The sequence below is a fragment of the Rhynchophorus ferrugineus genome, unplaced genomic scaffold (genome assembly GCF_030347505.1).
Source record: "Rhynchophorus ferrugineus isolate W39M unplaced genomic scaffold, kcgeb_rfMv2 rfM1, whole genome shotgun sequence".
Lineage (NCBI taxonomy): Eukaryota > Metazoa > Arthropoda > Insecta > Coleoptera > Curculionidae > Rhynchophorus > Rhynchophorus ferrugineus.
This window is the reverse complement of record NW_027472580.1, coordinates 31,189,806-31,212,743: the sequence shown is the minus strand read 5'-3', so window position 1 is coordinate 31,212,743 and position 22,938 is coordinate 31,189,806. Positions and strand designations below refer to the sequence as shown.

The 22,938-nt window shown below is 29.0% G+C and overlaps 1 protein-coding gene and 1 long non-coding RNA gene across 2 annotated transcripts in view; one reads left to right on the top strand and one right to left on the bottom strand.

Moving 5' to 3' along the window:
• Positions 1-3,264: 3,264 nt before the first annotated feature.
• The window catches only part of CAH3 (Carbonic anhydrase 3), a 39,713-nt gene continuing 20,039 nt past the window's right edge, over positions 3,265-22,938 (top strand). The window contains exon 1 of the mRNA XM_076419335.1: positions 3,265-3,513. Coding sequence (XP_076275450.1) covers positions 3,423-3,513 — 91 coding nt within the window. The 5' untranslated portion in view covers positions 3,265-3,422. The remainder of the gene's footprint in view (positions 3,514-22,938) is intronic.
• On the bottom strand, positions 10,641-12,356 carry LOC143206686 (uncharacterized). Its single transcript, XR_013008495.1, has 4 exons — positions 12,090-12,356; positions 11,752-12,041; positions 11,141-11,692; positions 10,641-10,993 (listed from the first exon to the last, which is right to left on the bottom strand). It is a non-coding gene; the product is annotated as an uncharacterized LOC143206686 (long non-coding RNA).

The following is a 22,938-nucleotide window of genomic DNA, read 5'->3' as shown; positions in this document are numbered from 1 at the left end:
ACTCTTTCTCATCTGACTTATTTTAGAATTTGAAGGACTTATTTTCTCTCAGTTCTAAATATGTTTAAAACAAGTCAACAATAATCAATAATCAGCAAGTCGAGAATAAAAAATTGCCAATTGCAACTAGAAAAAAAGAAATGGCATGATGACAGTAACTGATCGATTACTAAAATTAAGTATTTATGAAATAAAATAGGATTAACAGATTTAGAAAGAAAAAAATTCACGGCAAGATTGATTATTTATTTAATAAATTTAATTATTCTAAGTTTATGTAAAATTATAGAGGTTAAACTTTAATTTCTATCAATTTTGATAACTTGTGCGATCTTCAATTGCTTTTACCTAAGTTTATTTCCTTAATTTTCCGTTTGCCGTGAGTTTTAAAAACCTTATCAAATAGACAAATGACTTTTCGAATTCTCAAACTAAAGCTGAATATGGAATAAAAAACAAGGCAATTAACTAATTTGTCAATAAAGGACTTGTTGATGTTGCGGAAGTTTCTGACATTAAATAGAGACTCTGGTTAGGCAGAGTTTAGAACTCTTTGACCAGCTTTGAAATCATCCCAGAAGTCAATTTTTATGTAACAAATTTTAAACAATCGCAAACATAAATTTACGCCCATGCCCCAGCAGGATTCGAACCCTCGGCTATCGCAACAGTAGGAGGACCGTCCCATCGCTTTTACCACTGCGCCACCAAGCCGACTAAGTTGAAAATTTAAACATATAGCTGTTGAATCTCGCCGTGGCAATAATCCACCTATTTCATATTATCTTCCATGACATCCCAGAAGACATCCGGTCTTACCCAGCCTGGTTACTGGCGTGACTGAATCCTTGTCGGATTTTACATTTTTGCCTAGAACATTCACGAATTTTAAACAATCACAAACATATCTTTACGACCATGCCCCAGCAGGATTGGACCCCCGGCTATCGCAACAGTAGGAGGACCTTCCATCGCCTTTACTACTGCGTCACCAAGCCGGCTTCATATTATCTTATTGTGGACGTAAACAAAACCTTTGTTAGGAGTTTTTATTGACATATTATCACATTAAGGGATCGCAAACCACTTATAAACCTTGGAATTTGTAATTAAAACGCAAAATAAATTAATACTTTGACATTTAAAACTTGCACATCACTTACGTGAAATAAAAAAAATATAGCAATTTTTTTATTCGAACCTTATTAGGTGTTTTTGCATGTATTTTGATTACCGATATCTATTGGTGAATATGCAAAGTATCAATGTAAATAAATGTTAAATTCGATGGTTTTGAAATTTCTCTACATAAAATAACTGATTTCCATTTATTATTGAGATTTATTGAATTATTCAGTATATATGACGTTTTAACATTGCTTTATTGAGATTCATTATTTTTATTGTTCAATATGAAGGTAGCTGCTGTCAAAGCCCATCAAATTAGGTAGACGATTGTAGTAATTCTGCTGCGTAAAAATCGTATTTTTGATGTCACTGATAAGGAGACAATGAAACGTATGGAAAGAAGGGAAAATAGCTACTACATGAATTGACTGAAAATACTTTCAGTGCTTACTACGAAAAAAAAAAAGCTATTTTGTTACTGAAGATAAGAAGTAGATCTATTAAGACAACCCTAAAGGGTTAAAAAGGCGCAAAAAGTCAGTGAATTGTCTAAGAAACCATCAACATCGACTCCGAAGCGAAATATTCATCGCGAGTAATATGCGATGCACATGGTATAATGGTATAAGCAAAATATAGTGTTAGTTTCTAAAACTGAATGAAATTGTTGCTGGTCAACGTTAGTTAAACAAATTTAATGACATAATGTTGCAAAGATCAACAATAGCTGGTAACAGACTTTTGCATACCAACGCTCAACCACATGTTGCAAGTTTTATAAAAGATACTTTATTGCAGTTCGAATGGAAATTTTGGTGCACCTGCTATTCTCTAATGTCTTTATTACTTGTTCAAATTCATTCAGCATACGTTGTCTGGCACACGGTTTTGATATGCTGAAGACGTGTGAAAATTAATCAATGATTGAATCGCTGCCAAATGAACATTGTTTTTTGAATACTATAGCGCCATACTGCAAGGAATTTGAGACAAAGGTGTTGAAAATTATGGAAAATATATTTATTAATATCTATTGTGTCAGTTTTTCTTTGTATATGCTTATATATAAAATGAAAAATTGATAAAAACACATCTATATCTATCTCTATATCTCTAAACAAACATATACATCTTGCTCATCTTTCGAGCAATTTATGGTCCCACCAAACATAGAGCAATATTTTGGGACCAAAATGATTTAGCTTTTGTGCCGATCGACCGGTTTCGCCTGTTGATAACCCGCCACTATTCGATACAAAAATGATTTCCGATCATATCTTGGAACTTTGCACCATTTCACGGAAATTTTTAGATTTTCCATTTGCTTGTCATTTAACGCTTCTACCATTTCTTTGAGAGTTTGGGTTGGGTAATTTAATAACAGCACAATAATAATAATCCAATAACTTTTACAGTTTCGCATCTTCAAACTTTTTGATTTTGAATTTTAGAAACCACGCCTCATATGTGTTTTCTGTCCTTTGATTAAATGACAGAATACGTGCAGCTGATAAACGTTTTCCGGCAGGAAACTTTACCTTTTCAAAGAGGTACAAATTTATTGTGACGGTCTTAGTTAGATATAACATGTTTAGTTTTGAAGTTTGATGTTAGTAGAATAAAATGACATATGTGTCAAATCATTAGAATGCATACTTAAGTTGTTAAAAATTGGTCATGATGTAAGGGACTTTCAAGTGTTTTGAGTTCAAATGCTGTCGGGAAAATATAATCGCTAGCTAAATATATCAACTCAAACAAAAATTTAATTAATTTAAAATTTTGAATTTGTATTCACCTTTTGAATATTATAATATAAATAGTTTTGTTTTGATTACATTTCTGGGGATAAGCTATTTATACAAAAATTATATAAAAAAAGAAACTATTATAATATTATTATACTATTATAATAATAAACTATTATAAAAATATAACTTTTTAAGATAATATTTAGTTTTTCTAATATTTAAATATAGTTTAAATTTGCACATCATATTCCTTCATGTCGGGCCTGTTCTTAGAAACCATCAGATACCCACCGTATTATTCACACAAGTACGGAGTCTCCACGTTCTTAGCCGAACCGTTGAGCTAACTTGCTGGCGTCTGCGCTCTTCCCATGTGACCTCAGCAAGGCTTTTTAAGTCAACAACAATGCATACTCATACCCGTAAACACAGAGTTCGTGGCTAGTTGTCAACACGGCGCACTAGAACTGTTGCATTTGTTTCCATTTGAATTTTTTTCGTTGAATTTTCTCTTGTCCGCTTTCACCGAACAATTCTATTAACATGACCGGTACTGACATTCCAGGTATCACAAGAAATCAGTGCGTTTGCAGCCCACCAAAGGATGCCGAACCGGCAAGGTCCCAACTCGTAGGTAAGTCACAAAATGTTATCTTAAAATATTCATTTATTCGCTATTTTGTCCCTTGAAAGTTCAAGGCTGTACACTGCTGACTGTACAAGTCCGTATATATATTACGAACATGCTTTAAATATACTCGTTCTTATATGGATGGTTATTCGATGACCTCCTTATTTTTTAATATAAAAGACTTTTAAAATATGGCGTTAACTTTTATGTTTAACATTTAAATACAACTTTTTTAAGTGAAAATATGACAGAAGGAATTTTAATTATTAAAATTAAAATTTGAAAAAACCTTAATAATTCAACATTTACTATAAAAGCCCAAAACAATCTTTGGTAATATTTTACATAAGTAGTTACATAACGTCACTGTATAAGATATATTTATATGTTTATTTATACTTTTTTTATTACAATATTTGTATTGTTGATTTGTCTGTGTCCATAGTAACCAAAAAATTTTATGCAAAACTGTATGTAATAAAAAAAACAAATTCGAAGCTGTATATAACTGCATTGTACAGTCCCAAATATTGTTTGATATGACATATTTTATATCTGTATCTGTATGTTTTATGTCACTTTATATTCGTTTATTTTCTTTATTTGTTATTTAAATATTTTTTAATATTTTACGTATGTTACATATAATTTGCATAATTTATAATTTAACATACACATTAAAATATATTTTAGCGTATGATAATATTGTAATGGTTTTCTATTGTTTTTTTAAAACTATTCGTCTATTACATATTTTGATTTGTAATATTTTGTAATATTTTATATATAACTAGTAGAGTATCAGAATCAATATATTGTTTATGATGTCACCAATCAGTTTTGTCATAATTTATCGGTTAACATTATATTTGTTTTATGACAATTAAAACATGTCGATATAATCTGGCACATATAGACACCTATATTTATTATACTATGTGCTAATTATAATTTGCAATATAAAATATCTTCAAGTTTAGATAATTTAAAATTTCAATAGAAATACCGCTATACGTCCTTGAGTTTATTTCTATTTGGGGGTTTTCCAAGAGGAGAATTCATATTTACTGTGGCAATAACAAGAAATACAAAAAAAATATATCCTTATATGATTCTTGAACGTTATTAATCCGAACTAATTTTGAATGGAGACATTATTTTAATAACTAAAATGATAATAACAACTCCACTGTAACATGTTACATCTACATTTGAAATATTAGAAACAGCAAAAATTATATATTAAATATAAAGATAATATTTCAATTAATATTGATTAATACTATTAAAATACCAATTATATTGCTTATTTGTATTTAGATTTATCCATTTTACGATTTGATTTTAAGTAAAAAATTAAACAAATATATATTATGTTCTGTAACAATATTAGAATTATAATCATTATAATATACTTCGTAATGAACTAGCTACAGACCTAGTTTTGTCAAGTTTTAATATACGCTATTATTTGATTGTAATTTAATATAGGTTATGGTTTTCTTACAAGAAAATCAGTATTTGCAAACAATAGGCAATATATTAATATTTTTTTCTATGACAATAGTTTAATTTATATTTGATTTTAGCGCAGACAGAAGCAAACATAAAAATTCTACAAATAAAATTACCACTCTGAATGGGTATTTTTTTAAATTTTGTAATTTTGTAAAAATTTAAATATGCATAAAAATTGAATCAATCAATTTTTACAGTTCTAAGACATTAAAATACCTTAAATAGATTGATTGCAATCGTACCATCCATTATATTAAGTTTTAGAAGCTCAATCAATCATTCGGAAGGTCATTTTAATGGCGCAATCTATGACTTTATCAGTTAATATTACGCTGATTTATTAAATATTCGAGGTGAATGGAGATTATCAGATTAGTACCTATTTTATTTTAGCGTCAAGAAACTATTTTAACATTCTTGTTATTTTCAATTTTTTGTATAGTGTTTTTTTTTACTTTTTTAATATAAACTACTGCTTGGTAAAATAAAATTACTGTAAAGGAAATGGCAGTTCTGTATTCCAGCAGTATAGCTTTCCACTAGCATATTGACATTTTACTAACCCTCGTATTTCACCCTCATATATTCCTGAACTTGACCCTCCCAGTCGTAGCGAATGAGTCATCAGTTTATTATACATCACTAAATATTGTCTGTAATGTATTTCATCTTTTCCACATCCAAAGTAAATGAATATTATACGACTGTAACATATTGTTGTATTCTATTTTTCTTTATTTATATATATATATATATATATATATATATATATATATATATATAACAATTATTATAAGAAATACTCATTATCCTTTAAGCAGATTGTTTTTGGGAATATAGATTTTTAAATAATTTTTAATATGTTTATAATTTTATAGTATAACAATATAATAGAAAATTGGTATGTGAGTTAGTGATATGAAGAACCAAATACATGAACAAATTCAAAATATAATATTCAACATTGAAATTATTTTTTTATATTTAAAATACACTTGATGTATTACCTATATGCCTATAAGGATTGCATAATAACTTTTATATATTTTATATTTAAAATTTATCATGACACTAGAAGGTGATCGATAACGTCATATATTGATGTATTAACCAACCCCATTGTTCAGCCCTCGCATAAACTTGACCTCCCCCAGTAGATAAAATATTGAGTCATCGAATTTTAAGGTTCAGAGAGTCTGGAGTTTATATTTATGGAAAAATGTCATTTTTTAAAATTTCTATTGTTCTCTTAAATTTTTGGTATTGGCAGTTGTCAGTAAGTTTTACCTAATATTACCTATTTACATTCATTTTCAATATTTTTTCACCAAAACTAGTAAAATGTACCACTGAAAATGTATTGGACATCCTGTTATCGATATAGTTTATTGTATCTTCTGAGAACAAAATTCATACTCCTTTCTTTTACAATATATTTAGCAATATACCTTTGATATTAATATCTTTATTAAAAAATTACTATAATTTTATTACTCTATTACAGTTTTTCACTACTATTTATAAATGTAAAACGATAAATCGGCGTTAATGAAGAACCCGATATTCTGTTGTTGATATTGTTAAAGTGATCAAATTGATTGGAATCACCTTGATGGACGTTAATATTCACATAATATAGAACTATTATCACCAAATAAAATAAAACGCGACCGTATATTATCGTTATCTTATGTTGACAAATCTTGCAAAATATTAATCAAGTTTTTTGTTTAATCGTCTTCCAAACAATACCAGAAATGATACTCTAATTAAGTTAATAATAGATAAAATCTTATGAATATCTGTTCAGATATCGCAATTCAGAGATTTTGTTGAAATGTCTGGGATTTATTATCTTTTAATAATGTAAATATGAGGCACGTGATTTTGCGATTCCTTGAATCATCTTTATTTTTACACTTCTGGAGATATAATTTCAATACTAGTCTCTTAGCTATAAATTTGGCAAACTATTTAATGTCTATGCAGTACCGGTTATATATGAAGATATTTTTTCAAACTAATAACAACATATATATCAACATAAGTGGAAGAATCAGAAGTTCTACTAGTGTATGTCTAAATATATTGTTTAATATCTGGAATAAATTGATAGGATATAATTGAATCAAATTGTTATAGATAATTTTAGCTTCATATTTATATAATATTAATATTTCCAAGCATCTGTTGGGGGTATTTTAGTCTAGAGGCATACATCTTAGGTATTTTTTCAAGTGAAATAAAAAAAATTAACTATATTTGCTATTCAGTATTGTACTAGATATTTCTAATCCAAAAAATTATAGGTATAAGTGGGGGTTTAAAAAAAAATAGCGCACGAAAAAATTCAACTAAGACACAATTGCAATCTTTAGTAATCTGATATGAAAAAAATCTTAATCTAGAAAACTACTGATGTCGTACAAAATCTTTTTTTTTTGTTTATTTTTTTAGCAGCCGTGGTTCGAAAAGACTGAGCTTTTTAGAATTTTGACTTTTTAAAATTTTTTTAAATAACAAAAATTTCAATTTTGTTATAGTTTTTTCATATCATAGGAGAATGTATAGAGAAAAAGTAGAGAAAAACGCGTTAAAAGTTTTGCGTCGCTAAACAGTTATGTCTCCGAAAATCATTTAAATTTCGGAAAATCCTCATATCTTGAAAATATGAAATATTAAAAATATGAACAATGAAAAATCGACTTCCCTGAATGTAAATTAAGACGTTAAATACAGTTCTTTCAACATCGATTCTTGAACTGTCATATTCAAAACTCAAGATGTCGACAAAAACAATTAATTATAAACTAATAACGTATGAACATTCCCAACGTAAATTACATCTTAAGCAACCAAACAAAAAATCTGTTATTTCAAATAACTAAAAGAGATGATTTAATTTGTAAAAGGGCACGTAATTTAAAATTATGACCAGTGAAAATAAATGCTGTGATTGGACGAAACTAGTGTGGATCAGACGGAATAAAATTTGGTCATAAGTATACGGCTACTATAATCCAACATATAATTCAAATGATAGATCTAATATTATAGTTTAGGAGCTTTTCTCTAACCCTAGAATGAGGCTTGTACTAAAGTTGAAAGTATTATGGATGATATCAAGTTTATTGATACACTAATGAGTATAATAGCACCCTATGCTAAAAATCGCTTGCTTTATATTGTAATGACTACAAAAAGAAAGTAAGTTAATAAAGAAGACAATTTCTGTCAATTTTATTTCACGGCTATAGCCTAAATTCTAATCCAATTGAAAGTATATGTAATCATTTGAGATGAGTCGTCAGAGAGAACAAAATAGAGCTAATAAATTTATGGACCTGATCTAGGATCTTCTCAATTCATCATTCGAAACAATTCAATCTCCACTCTCTAAAAATACCTTTTTTTATTAAATTATGTAAGTTACCATTACCAGAAGTGTATTTGTTAGAGTGGACTTATTTATTTTAATATATTACGTAGAATTAAGTATTATATCTATTTAGACAATAATAAGTGAAACATCGCGAAAATCAGGGATTTTGATGAAATGTCTGGGATTTATCATCGACTAACAATGCAAATATAAATCACGTGGCTTTTAAGCCACCTAAATTACTTTATATTTTTTTATCTGCGGAAATGATAAGCAATGCAAGCTGTAAATCTCATGTTCAACGTACATATATAATTAAAAGTTCTTTGAACGGCATTATAAAGGTAAATATCGTAATAGACGACGTTGTACTAGATGCTATTTCATGATAAAATATTACATAGACGCAAGAACACTCATTTACAAATAATAGATATTTTATTTTATCACTATTGTGCAATAAAACGTAGCTATTTGTTAACGTTTAATTGTTAATAATTGTTAAATGTACATCATCAGTCATCATTTATTTCTGGCATTTGAACTGTTTGATTTTTAATTTTTTTTTGATTTGTATTACAATAAAACTTGTGTAAATTATTTTATGTGCGTAGCGTTTCGATATCATTTCGACCATCTTCTTCCTTGGGTTGAAGGTGCAGAATTGCGAGATATACACCAGGCCATAAACTGCAATTCTTCAATGTAAGGACGCCTGACGAATGCTTCAATTTACGTCAAAATAAATAAGTTATCATCGTTCACTTATGCAACAATAATGTCGCCAGTCAAAAATCCACACCAAACAGTATTATTTTGTGGATACAATGTGCGATTATACAACTATATTTCTGAACATAACCATTTATCCAAAAATTAATCTTGTAGGATAATTCTAGACTTCTAAAGAATATACTCTGTTCAGTCGTTTGCTTTTAACTTTCGTGTTATTTTCTGTAGTACTTGTTCAGCAGTAACTAAATAACAAACACTAGAATTAAATAGATGCTACTTAAATAATATGCCCGCCACAATTTAACAGCAACCCGGTTTTATTCAGAACATAGTAAATCACTTTTTTTGGCAAAATTAGTTTTTTTTATTCAGCATAATTCCCTTCAAGGGTAATACATTGATTAGAGCGACCCTCCAACTTTTTATAACCATTTTTGTAGTACGATTTGTCCTTTGTTTCAAAATAGACCTCAGTTTCGGCGATCACCTCTTCATTCGACGAAAATTGTTTCCCAGTGAGCATTCTATTGAGATCTGAGAACAGGAAATAGTCACTGGGGTACGGATCTGGGGAATACGTGGATGAGCAAGTAATTCACCAGATTGAAAACCCAATTCATGGATATTTGCCATCGTTTCCACTGACTTGTTACACGGTGCATTGTCTTGGTGAAGCAGGAGTTTTAATTTCTTCAAATGCGGCTGATTTATGTAATAGTATGTAATATAATAGTATGTAGATCCTATGTAATAGTCGCTGCTGATGGTCCTTCCTTTTTCAAGGACTTAGAAATTTCGAAATAGGAGACTTACTGGCTGATATCATATTGAATCTTCATAATGAAATAATAATAATGCGCAATAAACTTAATAATAACAAATTGTAATATCTTTGATCTATTTTATGCGTTTTTTCTGTTGGAAAACTGATTGAACCCCATTGAGGTTATACGGTGTTCTTGAAAACAGGTATCGACATCAAAACACGAGTTTGTTATTCATCGTGTGTAACAAATATTTTGGTCAAGGGCATTTTGTAGTCCTGTTCTTCGAAATTGGCGCTGATATTAGACGAGGCCTATTATCTATTCACCAGAAGTAATTAAATGCTATATAATCGCGGCAAGTTGAACGTACTAGTTTACAATTTGTAATATAAAATTTTACTGGTTTATAGATAATAACGATTTTGTAGTGGTCTAACCTACTAAGTTAATAATATTCATTTTGTAAAAAAATAATAATCATTGTTTCATCAATCATCAGTTTGATCTATTGCCTTAGTTACGAACATTGATTATTGACGTCATTACCTATTAATACATTTGAAAATTTAATAGTTTGCAAAAACACTGATAACAGCAGTTATTTGCATTTTTCGTTAAAATTCTTTGTCTTGTAAAATAATTGAACAAATATTCTATTAAATATAATTTTTTGAACATTATGGTACATCAAATGCATTTATTATCGAAGAACTTAAAACTACAATTAATTTTACAGCCACAATAATTTATAGATGAGAGTTGTTTTATTATATATACATTGTGCTTTTTTTCCACACTAGTATCAGTAGGGTTCTAGACGCGTTTTTGTATGTAGTGGTATCCTCCGAAGGCCTAATCCACTTAATTAACAATTGTATATTTGAGTAATGTATTTTACTTTCATTAGAAAGCATAGTTATATTTTACGCTTAATTCTTGTTTCTTTCGATGCAATGTATCCTTGTAAAGTCATTATTATATTACTATATTTCTCTTTAGTTTATCCTGTTACTATCTGTATACATCGTTCTTGATAAAACTACATTTAATCACTGCATTCTCCTTAATGCATTTGCCATATCTGTAAAACAGTTAGTGTTATTACTCTACTCATACATGTTAACGAAACATTCATGTATATTCTAAACAATAACACACAAGCTCAAAAAGCTTTCACACTCTATAATACAATTATCTACAATTAAAGTATATTAATTGTATTACTGACCTTTAGTGGTTTCCTCTTTCATCATCCTGTCTTGGTAAAAGGCAGCATTTAATTATTAACCAATATTCATAAAGTTTTATTCAATCACAGTCACTTTCAGAAATACTAGTCAAGTTAATAACCAAGCTGTTTATTTCCGATCTATTAAAAACTTGCTCAAGAGTCTACCATTTGGCAATTTCTCTTTCAATGTGTCTGATCGACCTCATACAAACCTAAGGTGTTATTTTCGAATGCCTCTTTCCATAAATCCAGACAGTTCTGATTTGAATATCCTCCTCGACCTGAATATCTATTGTGATTGCAGCCTTTGTTGATGAATTTGTTGGGATTTTTTCCACCAGTGTACTATATATATGGTAGATATGGTGCATTGTACATAACAATAACTGATGGTTCCTCCAAGTTCTTAAAAAGCTGATTTTCAAACTACTGCAAAGACAAGTTATGGTTCATTTCTTCATGGTAGTCATCATTCATGGAACTTAGATAAACGTTAATTCTGCACCAGGAATAAAACCATTCCTGTTTCCAGCATGAAGAACTATAGGTCTGCAATGAATAACTGTTATGACTAACAAAACCTAATCGATAGTTATTCTAACAATTACCTTTTTCCATAAACCTTTGTTGTCTTTACACTATATTTATTATTATCCTGCTATGAGCAACCCAATGTACCATTCTGAAATATTCAGGTCTCTTAAATATATAAATTGATATAATTCTTCCTTGTAAAAAATGTATTCTTTTAAAAGCAATCTCTGGAAGTTCCATTAAACCCCTTCATGGGTTATCTTTACACCACTTAAATGCAATATTATCCAACATGTTCTACATCTCTCAAATAGCTGTATATCTTTTGGATTTTTGTGGATACTTTCCAGACTAACAATTTTCTCTAAAATAATTGTATTAAATTATGTTTCGATTGAAAAAAACTACTTACTGTTTTATAAATTTCGTATATTTGATCTCTGAAACACCAAGATTGATCTTGATTCGTCACCTGTTTTGCATAAACACGGTTTATTTTTGGCGAATTTAAGGTTATATTGTTTTTTATTTGTTGAGATATTTTAGTGACTATATGCGTACTAATATACAGTGCAGCTGCAAGACGCAAAAAATATTTTCAACAAAAACCGCGGCGATTTTAAATTTATTAAAACAAAGCGATAAAACAACGTTTGTCTGTTTATAACCTCCACTTATAATATTTTGAAGAATTTTCAGGCGTTGGGCAAACGAACAACTTTTACAGGCTCATTACGTTAAATGTTCTTCTTTAACAGCATTTTATCTCTTTTTAAATAGAATAAAATGACAAGGATAATATTGTCTGACTTGATTGTCGATTGGACTTCGGAATGAAATGATGGAGGCATGTTTCATCCATAGTCACATATCGACGCAAATACTTAGGTTTATTACGCTTGATCATTTTCAAACACTGCTCCGAATCAACTCGTCGTTTTTAGTAAAAAGTGAGCTCGAGCGGCATCACTTTGCAGAGAGCCTTTCTCATACCCATTCGTGAATGATATGATGTACACGTTGAGTTGATATCTTTAGAGTGTCTGCTATTTCATTCAATTTCAATTTACGGTTATTCAAAGTCGTTTTGTGGATTTTTTAAATATTTTCGTCGGTAATAACCTCTTTTTGGCGTCCCCTGCGTTCAACGTCTTTGGTGCTCCAAAGATGCTTTAGCATACCAATACTTGATGGTTAATCTTCTTGGGGCAGTGTCCGGAAACTCGGTATCAAGCCAACTTTTTGCTTCAACTGTATTTTTCCCTTCAAAAAGCAATATTCTTTCAACACGAGAAATTCCTTTTTATCTATTTGTTTCACAATAACAAAAGTTGCTTCACTCAAAATGCTATAATTTACAAACTAATGTTGACAGTTAAATTTATACACGCATCTTTTGAGGGTTAGGGCTGACTAAAAAACATATAGATTTAATTCTAGTAGCGCTATCTATTTGTTAGGCCGGGGAATTTTCAATTATCCTGTTAAATAACTTTCAGTAAATAATATTCCGAAAATAAAACTATATTTTTTAGATGAGTTGTGATATTGATCCACTGTTTTGCTTGATGTAATAGATTGATGGCGCAAATTGATCTAACAAATTTATCTATTCAGTATGAATTTATATAATATTTGGTTCTTTTTATACAAAGATAGGAGTCACCGCTTTTAATATATTTTTTTATTGTTAAAAATGCTATAAATAGATGGTAATAAAAAAAGTAACATACAGGTCAAAGTAAAACTTTAGTTATGTTATGTTTCGCTATTGTCATAATCCGAACAATGTTAGTCTTCTATTTTCTAGAGTGCTCTTTATGATCTTATTCTTACGTTCGGATCTTCTAATCAGAATTTCAATACCCCCAGACTTTTCATTTGACCGATATGCCCAAATCATTTCAATCTACATCTCGAAATAACTTCATTGGTAACACGAGTTCTAAGAAAAATACCAAATTTGCCTCGCATTTGGAAAAGTTTAAACTCACATATGTTAGACCGTAACAGTGTCTAGGTTGATTTAAAAGATGAGTTCATATCCTATGACGTTGAATTTTTAGTTCTACTATGACGTATATAAAATATCGGATAACAAAAGCCAGTTTATAAGCTTTAAATTACCACTTAATAAAACCGCGTTCTTATTTGTTCTTTTCCTATTATTTATAATTTGCCTGCGTTTTTGTAAAAATATAATAAAAACTGAGTAAAATAGCCGTTTTAAATTGGCGTCAATTGTCTGTTAATTATTGTAGTATTTTTACGATTATCTAACATAAAAATTCATTAATGGATGGTTGATTTCCATTGGATTTAATTAAGTTGTTATTCATTTTATACCGATATTTTTGTAGGGTAACCTTGATTTATTAAACCATGAACACAATGCTTGCATTGTTAAACATTACGTTTTAAACCATCAGGAAAAATCTGTTTTTATATTATGTATATTGTTAACAATTTTTTTATTTTTTCACAGTTTCAAATATCTATAATGTAGACTATCTATCTAGATGGTACTACATCGTTAACTTTTTTTTTCAAAATATAATAGGCAGCTAACAAAAATATAGAAAAAGTCTGGAAAAAACAATGGAAAATTTCGAGAATGCTCTTTTTGAAGGAATTCTAGAAGCTTCAGTTTAATTTATATAATCAACAATCTTGAATCATTAATAAGAACAGTTTGCAATACTCGCCAATCTACACAACTTGTATTTATTTATAAATTATAACTAAGAATTAGTTGCAGCTGATTCATTTCTACTGCAACACCCGTACCTTTTTATATCGTTATCTCACGGCACATTTAAATTTATCATTTAAGAGGAGTAATTAGAATAGTCCAGGCCATAAAGCAGTTTATTAAATTTATAGAAAGAAATTTTTCTTGTTTGTTGGTATTAACAATATTATTGTGAAACGTAATATAGGCGAAAATATTACTTTTAATAACAACTATAAGATCTAGGTTTAAATAAAATAAATTACCAATGAGGTTATAAGTTACCAATGATCTGACGATCATATTATTTTATATAGCTAACTTTTAGCCCATAAAATAACTAAAAACATTAAATAAATTAAACCTACCCTAAACCTGATCTAGGCCACCCATTCTCACAATTAAAATAGAGCGTTTGTGTTTTTTTTTGTTACAAGGTTATATATAAAATGATTATTTGTAAACATTGACCTCACAAGATTCATTTTGTTTATTGGTTAATTTTGCCTATGAATAGTTATAAGAGTGCAAATACATTGCAAATACATTGAATCTCAGGGAGACAGAGTAATAAAATATATTTATGTGTTCTAGTATTTAAAAATGTATTTCAAATAATAAAATCCTGATCTCCTTATGGAGAGAGACTGAATGTATAAAAGGAAAATTAATTTATATCGCATGGAGAATTATTTAACTTTAGTCTCACATACATGCATTTTTGCTGAGCTATTTTGTGAGCCATTGATATTCGCTATAATTTTGCATATGCATTAAAACATTAATAGTAAGTTAATATAACTAATAGTTGAGAATAAATGACTCTCATGGAACATTTTCACTATCGTAAATGAATAAAATAGGCATAGGAATTCAGAACATGTTATTTAGATAATTTGAAATTGTAATTGCAGTAAATATTAGTTAACAATATTAACGAGGTAAGTCGGAATATCTTAACAATTGACAACAATAACTGTAAATTATTATTAAATACTTATTTTTAATAAAGTATATAGCTTTATATGTTATCGTGTAGTATCGAGAGAAGCTTTCAATATTTGCTGTAAATATTCGCAGGAACCAGTACTGTTCAAAAACGATATTACAGCACCATTCGTCATTGTTCTTATTTATTATTTCAGATATATTTGGAGGATCTTTAAAAGATGGTATGTTATATCATTTCTACGTAAGTAAATTTAATCATAATAATTTTAAAGACCTCAATTTAAAAGCATATTTATATTTTGAGATGTGTCTGAACATTTCATGCAATAAACTTCACTACTGTGTAAGATAACAGCTTCTTTTTCTATAAACACGTTCTTGCCAGTGTCAATTTCAGCTAAATGGGACTCATCAAATTGAAAAACGAAATATTGAAAATATAATAGTTTTGTCATAGAGATATATTCTTTTGTTGTTATTAATACTTCAAAAATAAAGAAAATGTGCTTTTTTAACCGATTTCGAGGAGGAGGTTCTATGTTCGGCTATATATATATATATATATATATATATATATATATATATATATATATATATATATATATATATATATATATATATATATATATATTAATGTATGTTCGCCAATTTCTCAGTCAATTGTGGACCGATTTTCATAACTCTTTTTTTATTCGAAAGAATGCATTGCCGAGGTGGAATTGGAATCAAGTCAGTATCTGTTTAAACCACGGGAAACGCTCAAATTTCAAACGCACCTAGAAAGTTTCCACACATTTTTTATCTAAAATAATCTGATGTGACGGAAAATCGGAAGTCGTTCAGTTTGCTTTTTAAGCACTAATTATAGCATCTCGTATAAATATTGTTGACACCTGCTTCTATAGTGTAATGGCGGTATAATGTTGCGGGTTCGATTCCCGGCGGAGACAATAACTTTTTATTGTTGATTAGTTAGAATATTTGTTAAATCACCTAGGCTAGGTAGCGGACCCCGGGGCCTGAAGAGCTCCTTATTTTTAATCATTGTTTCTTTATTCCTACTTTTCCGCATAAGGGCTGCACCTTTATTTGGCCTACCCATTGTAATATTATTTAAAATAACTGTGTATTTTATGGAGTAAATATCTAGCACTAAAAAGAGAAAAATAAAATATTTTTAACAAAACATTGAACCGACTTTAAAAAATAAATTAGGAACTCACTAGAAATTAGAAAAAAATCAAAATTAGATTTTTAACACAAGAAAAACAATTTTAAATAACATATGTACATAATAATCGTTGTAATAACTAAATAAAAATAATTAAAAATCTAATTTAACCTATAAGCAACACGTATTTTATATTCTACTATATATACACAATTTAACTTATTACCCACTTAAATCTATTTATCTATTTACAATATTATTTTAACTGCTGCCAACTACCAAATTACCAACTAATATAAATTAGTATAAATGCTTGGGTTCGGCACCGACTTCAAAGTAGTCAGTTGGTAATAGTTATAATATTATTGTAAATAGATAAATAGGTTTAGGTTAGTATTAAGCTAAATTGTGTGTGTATATAGTAGAATATAAAGTAAGTGTAGTATATAGGTTAAATAAGGCTTTTGATAAATTTTATTTAGTTATTACAACGATTATTATCTACATATTTTATTTTAAATTGTTTTCTAGTTATAGACAGAGCCATCAAAATATGCGGTATATTTTCAATATTCCACTAACCAAAAATACGTTCTTATCGTATTTGCAAAGTATAATATATAATGAATAATCAACAAAACTTATAAGCTCTCATTAAGCAACAATATCATGTAAATGCGTGGTATTAATCTAATCAGCATAAATAACTAATTGTTCGGACCTTAATAACTAGCGGCAACATGGCATAACTAAGTATGCAGCAAGCGAAGCGTTATTGTTTTATGTATCGTCACAGTGACATAAAGTTTTAGTTATTTCAACTATCAATAAGCTATTAATTTCCAATATAATACTCATTTTACATAAAAAATGAGGTATTGCATTTTCGTATCATTTAAGTTGTGAATTTTATTGTCAACTTAATGCTTTTTTTTTTAAATAGAATTAATTTTTATTACATTACGAGAAAGAACAAGTGGAACCAATCACTTAGATTGTTACGAATTCATCCAATTCCTGTTATTTAATTTTATTTTCGGCGTTATTCGACGGAAATGGTCTATTGAAATTATTCTAATCAAGTTCAATTGGTGCTGTTATTCATTACATACCGCTATCTTTGTGTTGCGACCTTGACTTGTGTACGACCATAAATAGGCAAAAAATATTTTTTGTGAAAAACCGTTTTTAAAAAAATTAATAAAAAATTATTTCTTTTTACTAAATAAACGACTAAATAATCGCAAATTTGTTTTTTAAGGTTGCCATTGTGATAATTTTTTCACTTCAAGGAATTTATTGAGTAAATTTGGTACAATAGTTAAAAAATGTTTTACAAAATTTTGTACATCTTTTTCGAATTTTTTCTGACAATATAGCGATAGTATGTTGACTAAACGCTGTTGTTTTAGCAACTGTTCAATTATCATTCATTTTCGCGCTTCTACACCATATCAACAACCACGCCAGCCAAGCTATGCTGCATCGATCTGAACAGAGGAACTTTCTATTCGAACTGAAACAGTATATTCACAACTTGTGCAATCTGTAGCCCATTTTTGCCATACAAGAGTATGACTTACCCACTATTACTGTTTTTTTTGCCAACAATACGTCGTTCAATTTTTTCAGTTGTCATTGGTAGGCATCTATAATAACAATTCCATTTTTTGCAGCTCGTAAAATACGACACCTTGCTGATATCACCAAATCTATAACAAAACTTTATGGCAATGAATAGTCTGTTTCGGTGTCGATTGACGTAGAAAATCCACGTTTCATCGCCAATTACTTAGAATGTTATTGATTCGTCAACTGACAAATTTTTTGAAAGTTCTTTGAGATCATACGCTGGGTTTTCATGTAATAAGTATTACAATTCATCAAGTTCGCATTTTTAGACATCCATTCCAGTTTTTTAGAATCATTAAATCTAGAATTAAATGATATTAAACATCATTAAAACTGTTATTTTTTGTAGAAAAGTGTCAAAACTATCGAATTCAATATACCACATCACATTTAACAGTACATAATTGCTGATTAAAGTACATGCATACACGTAATACCTGTCGTTATCCATTAAGAACTTTATTTATTTCTGTTAAGTAAATGTCAACGATATATGTGTAATAAGGTTGAATGACCGTAGAAATAAATACAGTGAGTAAATTTCCAATTCGTTTCTCTATTTAATTCAGCAAGAGAATAATAAATACAGTACAGTAGCGTGGGGAAGTGTCGACTGAAAACAGTCGAAACAGTCGAAACAGTCGATAGTTCACACAGGGCAGACAGCGAGGCAGAGATGTATATGCTACGTACGTGCTAACTTAAAAAAGAAAAGAAAAAAAAGTAGCTTCTATTAATATGTAATAAATAATATAATTTTAAGGGAAATAGGATTACTTTTATACTGAATGTTCTGTGGATTTGTAAAAAGGAATAGAATAATAACACCACAAATGTTTTATCGTATTTTAATATATTAATTGCTATTTTTAAATAACATAGTATAATAAATATAGACAATACAAAACAACTTAAACAAAACCTAAAAACTAAAGTTGTTCAATAACCATAAATACTAAATAAACGTAACCTAAATGTAAACGTATACCTAATCATTGAAAAATCTAATCCATGACGAACCTAAAAATGATCGTACTGTAACTACCAGACCCTTTTTAAATAAAAGTTTTATTTATTTTTGAACGGAAATATTTTTAAAGTACTGTTCAGGAATATTATCATATTCAACTTTTCTCCCGTGAGGCGATTTCTTCGATCGTTAATTATTTGCCCAGATTTTGAAAAAATTCTAGTATAGAGGAATATATTACATATAATTGATATAATTCAGGTAGTGTCATTTTATGGGCTTGCCAAAAATTCAATGGATTTTCTAAACACCCAATAAATGACATTTCCAAATATTGCTTAATCTGCAAAGTTGCTGCAGTACTGTGGAGTAATTGCTTCTTTCATTCGAGCCTTTTTTTTTAAGCTTTTGATCGGTTTGGCATTTGATGAATAAATTGTTACCGCGTAACTATTGTCAATTGCTGGAGTCATATTTATTCGGAAGAAAATTTAGAGTATCGCACGAAATGGCGTTCTCGACATTTAAAAATATCTCGGCCGGAGTTCCACAAGGTAGCGTCTTAGGACCTCTCCTGTATCTGCTCTACACTGCTGACATTCCAACAACAAAAGAAACACTTCTTGGAACCTTTGTTGACGACACAGTTATTATGGCAAAAGATATATCTCTGCTTAGGGCAATAGAAAAAGTGCAAGTGGCAGTCAACAATATCTACAAATGGACGAAAGATTGGAAAATTCAACTTAATAGCTCCAAATCTGTCCACGTTAATTTTGCATTAAGGCGAAGTAATAAAAACTTAATTATATCACTCAATGGATGCCCGATTCCTCATGCAGAATCAGCAAAATACCCTGGAATCCATCTTGACGGTAGATTAAATTGGAAGCATCACGTTAGACAAAAAGCAAAACACATTAGAACCAAAATAAAACAACTATACTGGTTAGCCGGAAGATACTCTCAACTTGATCTAAAATCAAAGAGATTGATCTATAATACAATTATAAAGCCAATTTGGACCTATGGGGTGCAAATATGGGGTTGCACTAAAAATTCAAATCAGTTAGTCATACAGCGTTGTCAAAACAACTTTCTTCGATTGATTACCAATGCCTATCGCAATGTAACCAATGAAGAACTGCACGATGACCTGGAAATCAAATGGATTTGCGAAGTTGTGCAGGATTTCGCCTTGAAACTCAAAAGAAGATTACTAAATCATACTAACGTGGAAGCAATACAACTGCTGAACAGCGCGCAGGATGTCAGGAGATTGAAACTAACAAAACCATGCGAACTTGTTTGAACATTTAGTGTGTACTATTAGTGTAAACTATAGCTATAAGTTAATAATTAATAAATAATTATAATTTTATAATTGAGGAATACATACTGATGTATTTTCTCGCACTCGTCTTGCTTGTTAATTAATCCAAGTACATAGGAAAAGTAGTAATAAATTAATTGTAAATTAAGATAAAGCGTATCTAATAAAGATGTTATAAAAAAAATTTATAAACATATCTCCCGATGTCAATACATTCTTGGTCAGTAGTTGAGTCTTGAATTTCGAGTTGTGGAACTATATTTGTATTTTTTGAAGTTAGATTGGAAGATACCTCTTTTGTGATAACTTTTTGTATCGCCTCAGCATTATTTGCAATACCAAATCCTGCTTTTTTAAATATAGGATCTAAAAATATGGATTTCTCGTGTTCGTTTGTAAAATTGCCAGTTTTTTATTAATGACATCTAATAGACAATTTTCTAATTTTTTCCTCATTCTCTTGTTAAAATCCTGGATTTGATGGAATGTTGCAGTCCTCTTATTAACGGTATAATTAAAGACATCCTAGGATATCTTTCACCAGATAACTTGGTGGTCATTATTTCAATGGGCTTTAAATGTTGAACACATTCTGTTAAGATAGTCCATTCGTGAACAAATAAAAACTGTGGTGCTCTTCTTAATAGCCATCAAAATAAATTGTTGAATATTAAAGTAAAGTTTTCCTATCAGAAAATGTATTTATTACAAACATTTGATATACTTTATTCACCTCTTCACCGTTAATATTTTTAAAAGAAATTTAACAACTGCTACTGCAACAAAAATTTAAAATCTTTTGGAATCGATGCAATTTCTGAAAGCTTTTGAACTTAATTTTAGTTTTCAATATTTTAGGAAAAAAGTTTTGACAAACAAAATGCTTGGCCAAAAATCGTGAAAGTTTATCAAAAAAGTATTACCTATTATACCAACACAAAGTATATCTTACTATTTATCATTTACAATTTTATTTTTTTGCCCTCGAAAACTAGCGTTCCAAAATTCTGCTATATTAATTTACAATATGTAGTTATTCACAAGCAAACTACAAAAAAAAACAAAAAACCACATATATTACCTATAAATCTATATAAGCATAAATTCGGCACATTACTTTCAAGGTCGTGGCTAGGACGACACAGCCACATTATTAAAAATCAGTCGAATGAACTAGTAGAACTGAAGAAGAGTAACTAAAAGTAAACGACTGAAAGAGTCGATAGTAAATAGTAATAAAATCAGTCTGATCGCAAATAGCAACTCAAAACAGTCACTAGTAAAAACAGTCGAACCAAAAATAGCGACTGAAACAGTCTATAGTAAAAAGTAGTCAATTACTAAACAGTCGATAGTCGATATCAGTCGATTGTTCCCAACACTACAGTACATTATACTGAAACCGTTCAATCTTCATAGTAGAAAGCACAAAACATATGTGTAAAAGTTGAAAAAAACTGCATCAAAAAAAGAATTTTTCTTAGAATTTGCGAGCTAGAGCAATTTAGTATTTCGAAAATCACACTATCTTTATATAAAGTTTTTTCTAATAAAGATAGTATCACCAAAAGTCAAATCAGCAGATGCAATATAGTACATCAAAACTCAATTGTTTGACAAAAAAATAAAACGCATTTTCTTTAATAGCTTTAACACCAACACTACGGTGAAGCCTTTGAAAACCACTATCAAACACAAAATTCTTTGAAGCTATTGGAATTGTGTAAAAATAATTGCCTATAAAATATAAAACCGCATAAAAAATATTAACTATAAAAATTTTAAAATTCCAATTAATAGTTATAGACAAGTCAAGGCTAACTAGAATATCCGACTGATGTATACCGATTTATGATTGAATAGATAAGTAATAATCGCAAGTAGATACCGTTTATTGCTTTAATACAATTGTTGAATATCCTTTATATTCCAATATAATTATTTATTCCAATAAGTATAAACATTCACAGAATGTGTATGTTAAATTTCATTATTAAATTTATATAAAAAAAAACCCTGTGAACAGAATATCAATATACTTTTCTTTGAATAACATTTAGCACTCTAAAAACAGACATTTGTTTGTATAAAAACATCATTTTATTTTAATAACATAGTACGAAATAATAATTTTAAAAATACTTTTTTTTAAATGACAGCTCTTAAAAAGTGATCTTTTGTTTTTAATCTCCAGGAAATTAATTAAAGAATTTTGAAGGCAAAATTTATAAGAAATTATTTTGTTCTAAAGTCGTTATAATTTAGTTATATTAATATAAAATTTAGTTGGATTAATATAAAAATTGAGAAAATCCTAAAAATCTATTTGACTTTGGTAAACTTTCAGTTAAAACTCACTATCAATCTACTATCAATCAAGGAATTAATATATTTCTGTTATAAAGTATTTTTAATGCGTTAGTAATCAGTTTAAGCATTTTTTCCATAATGTATTACCTTCTGTTTTGTATCT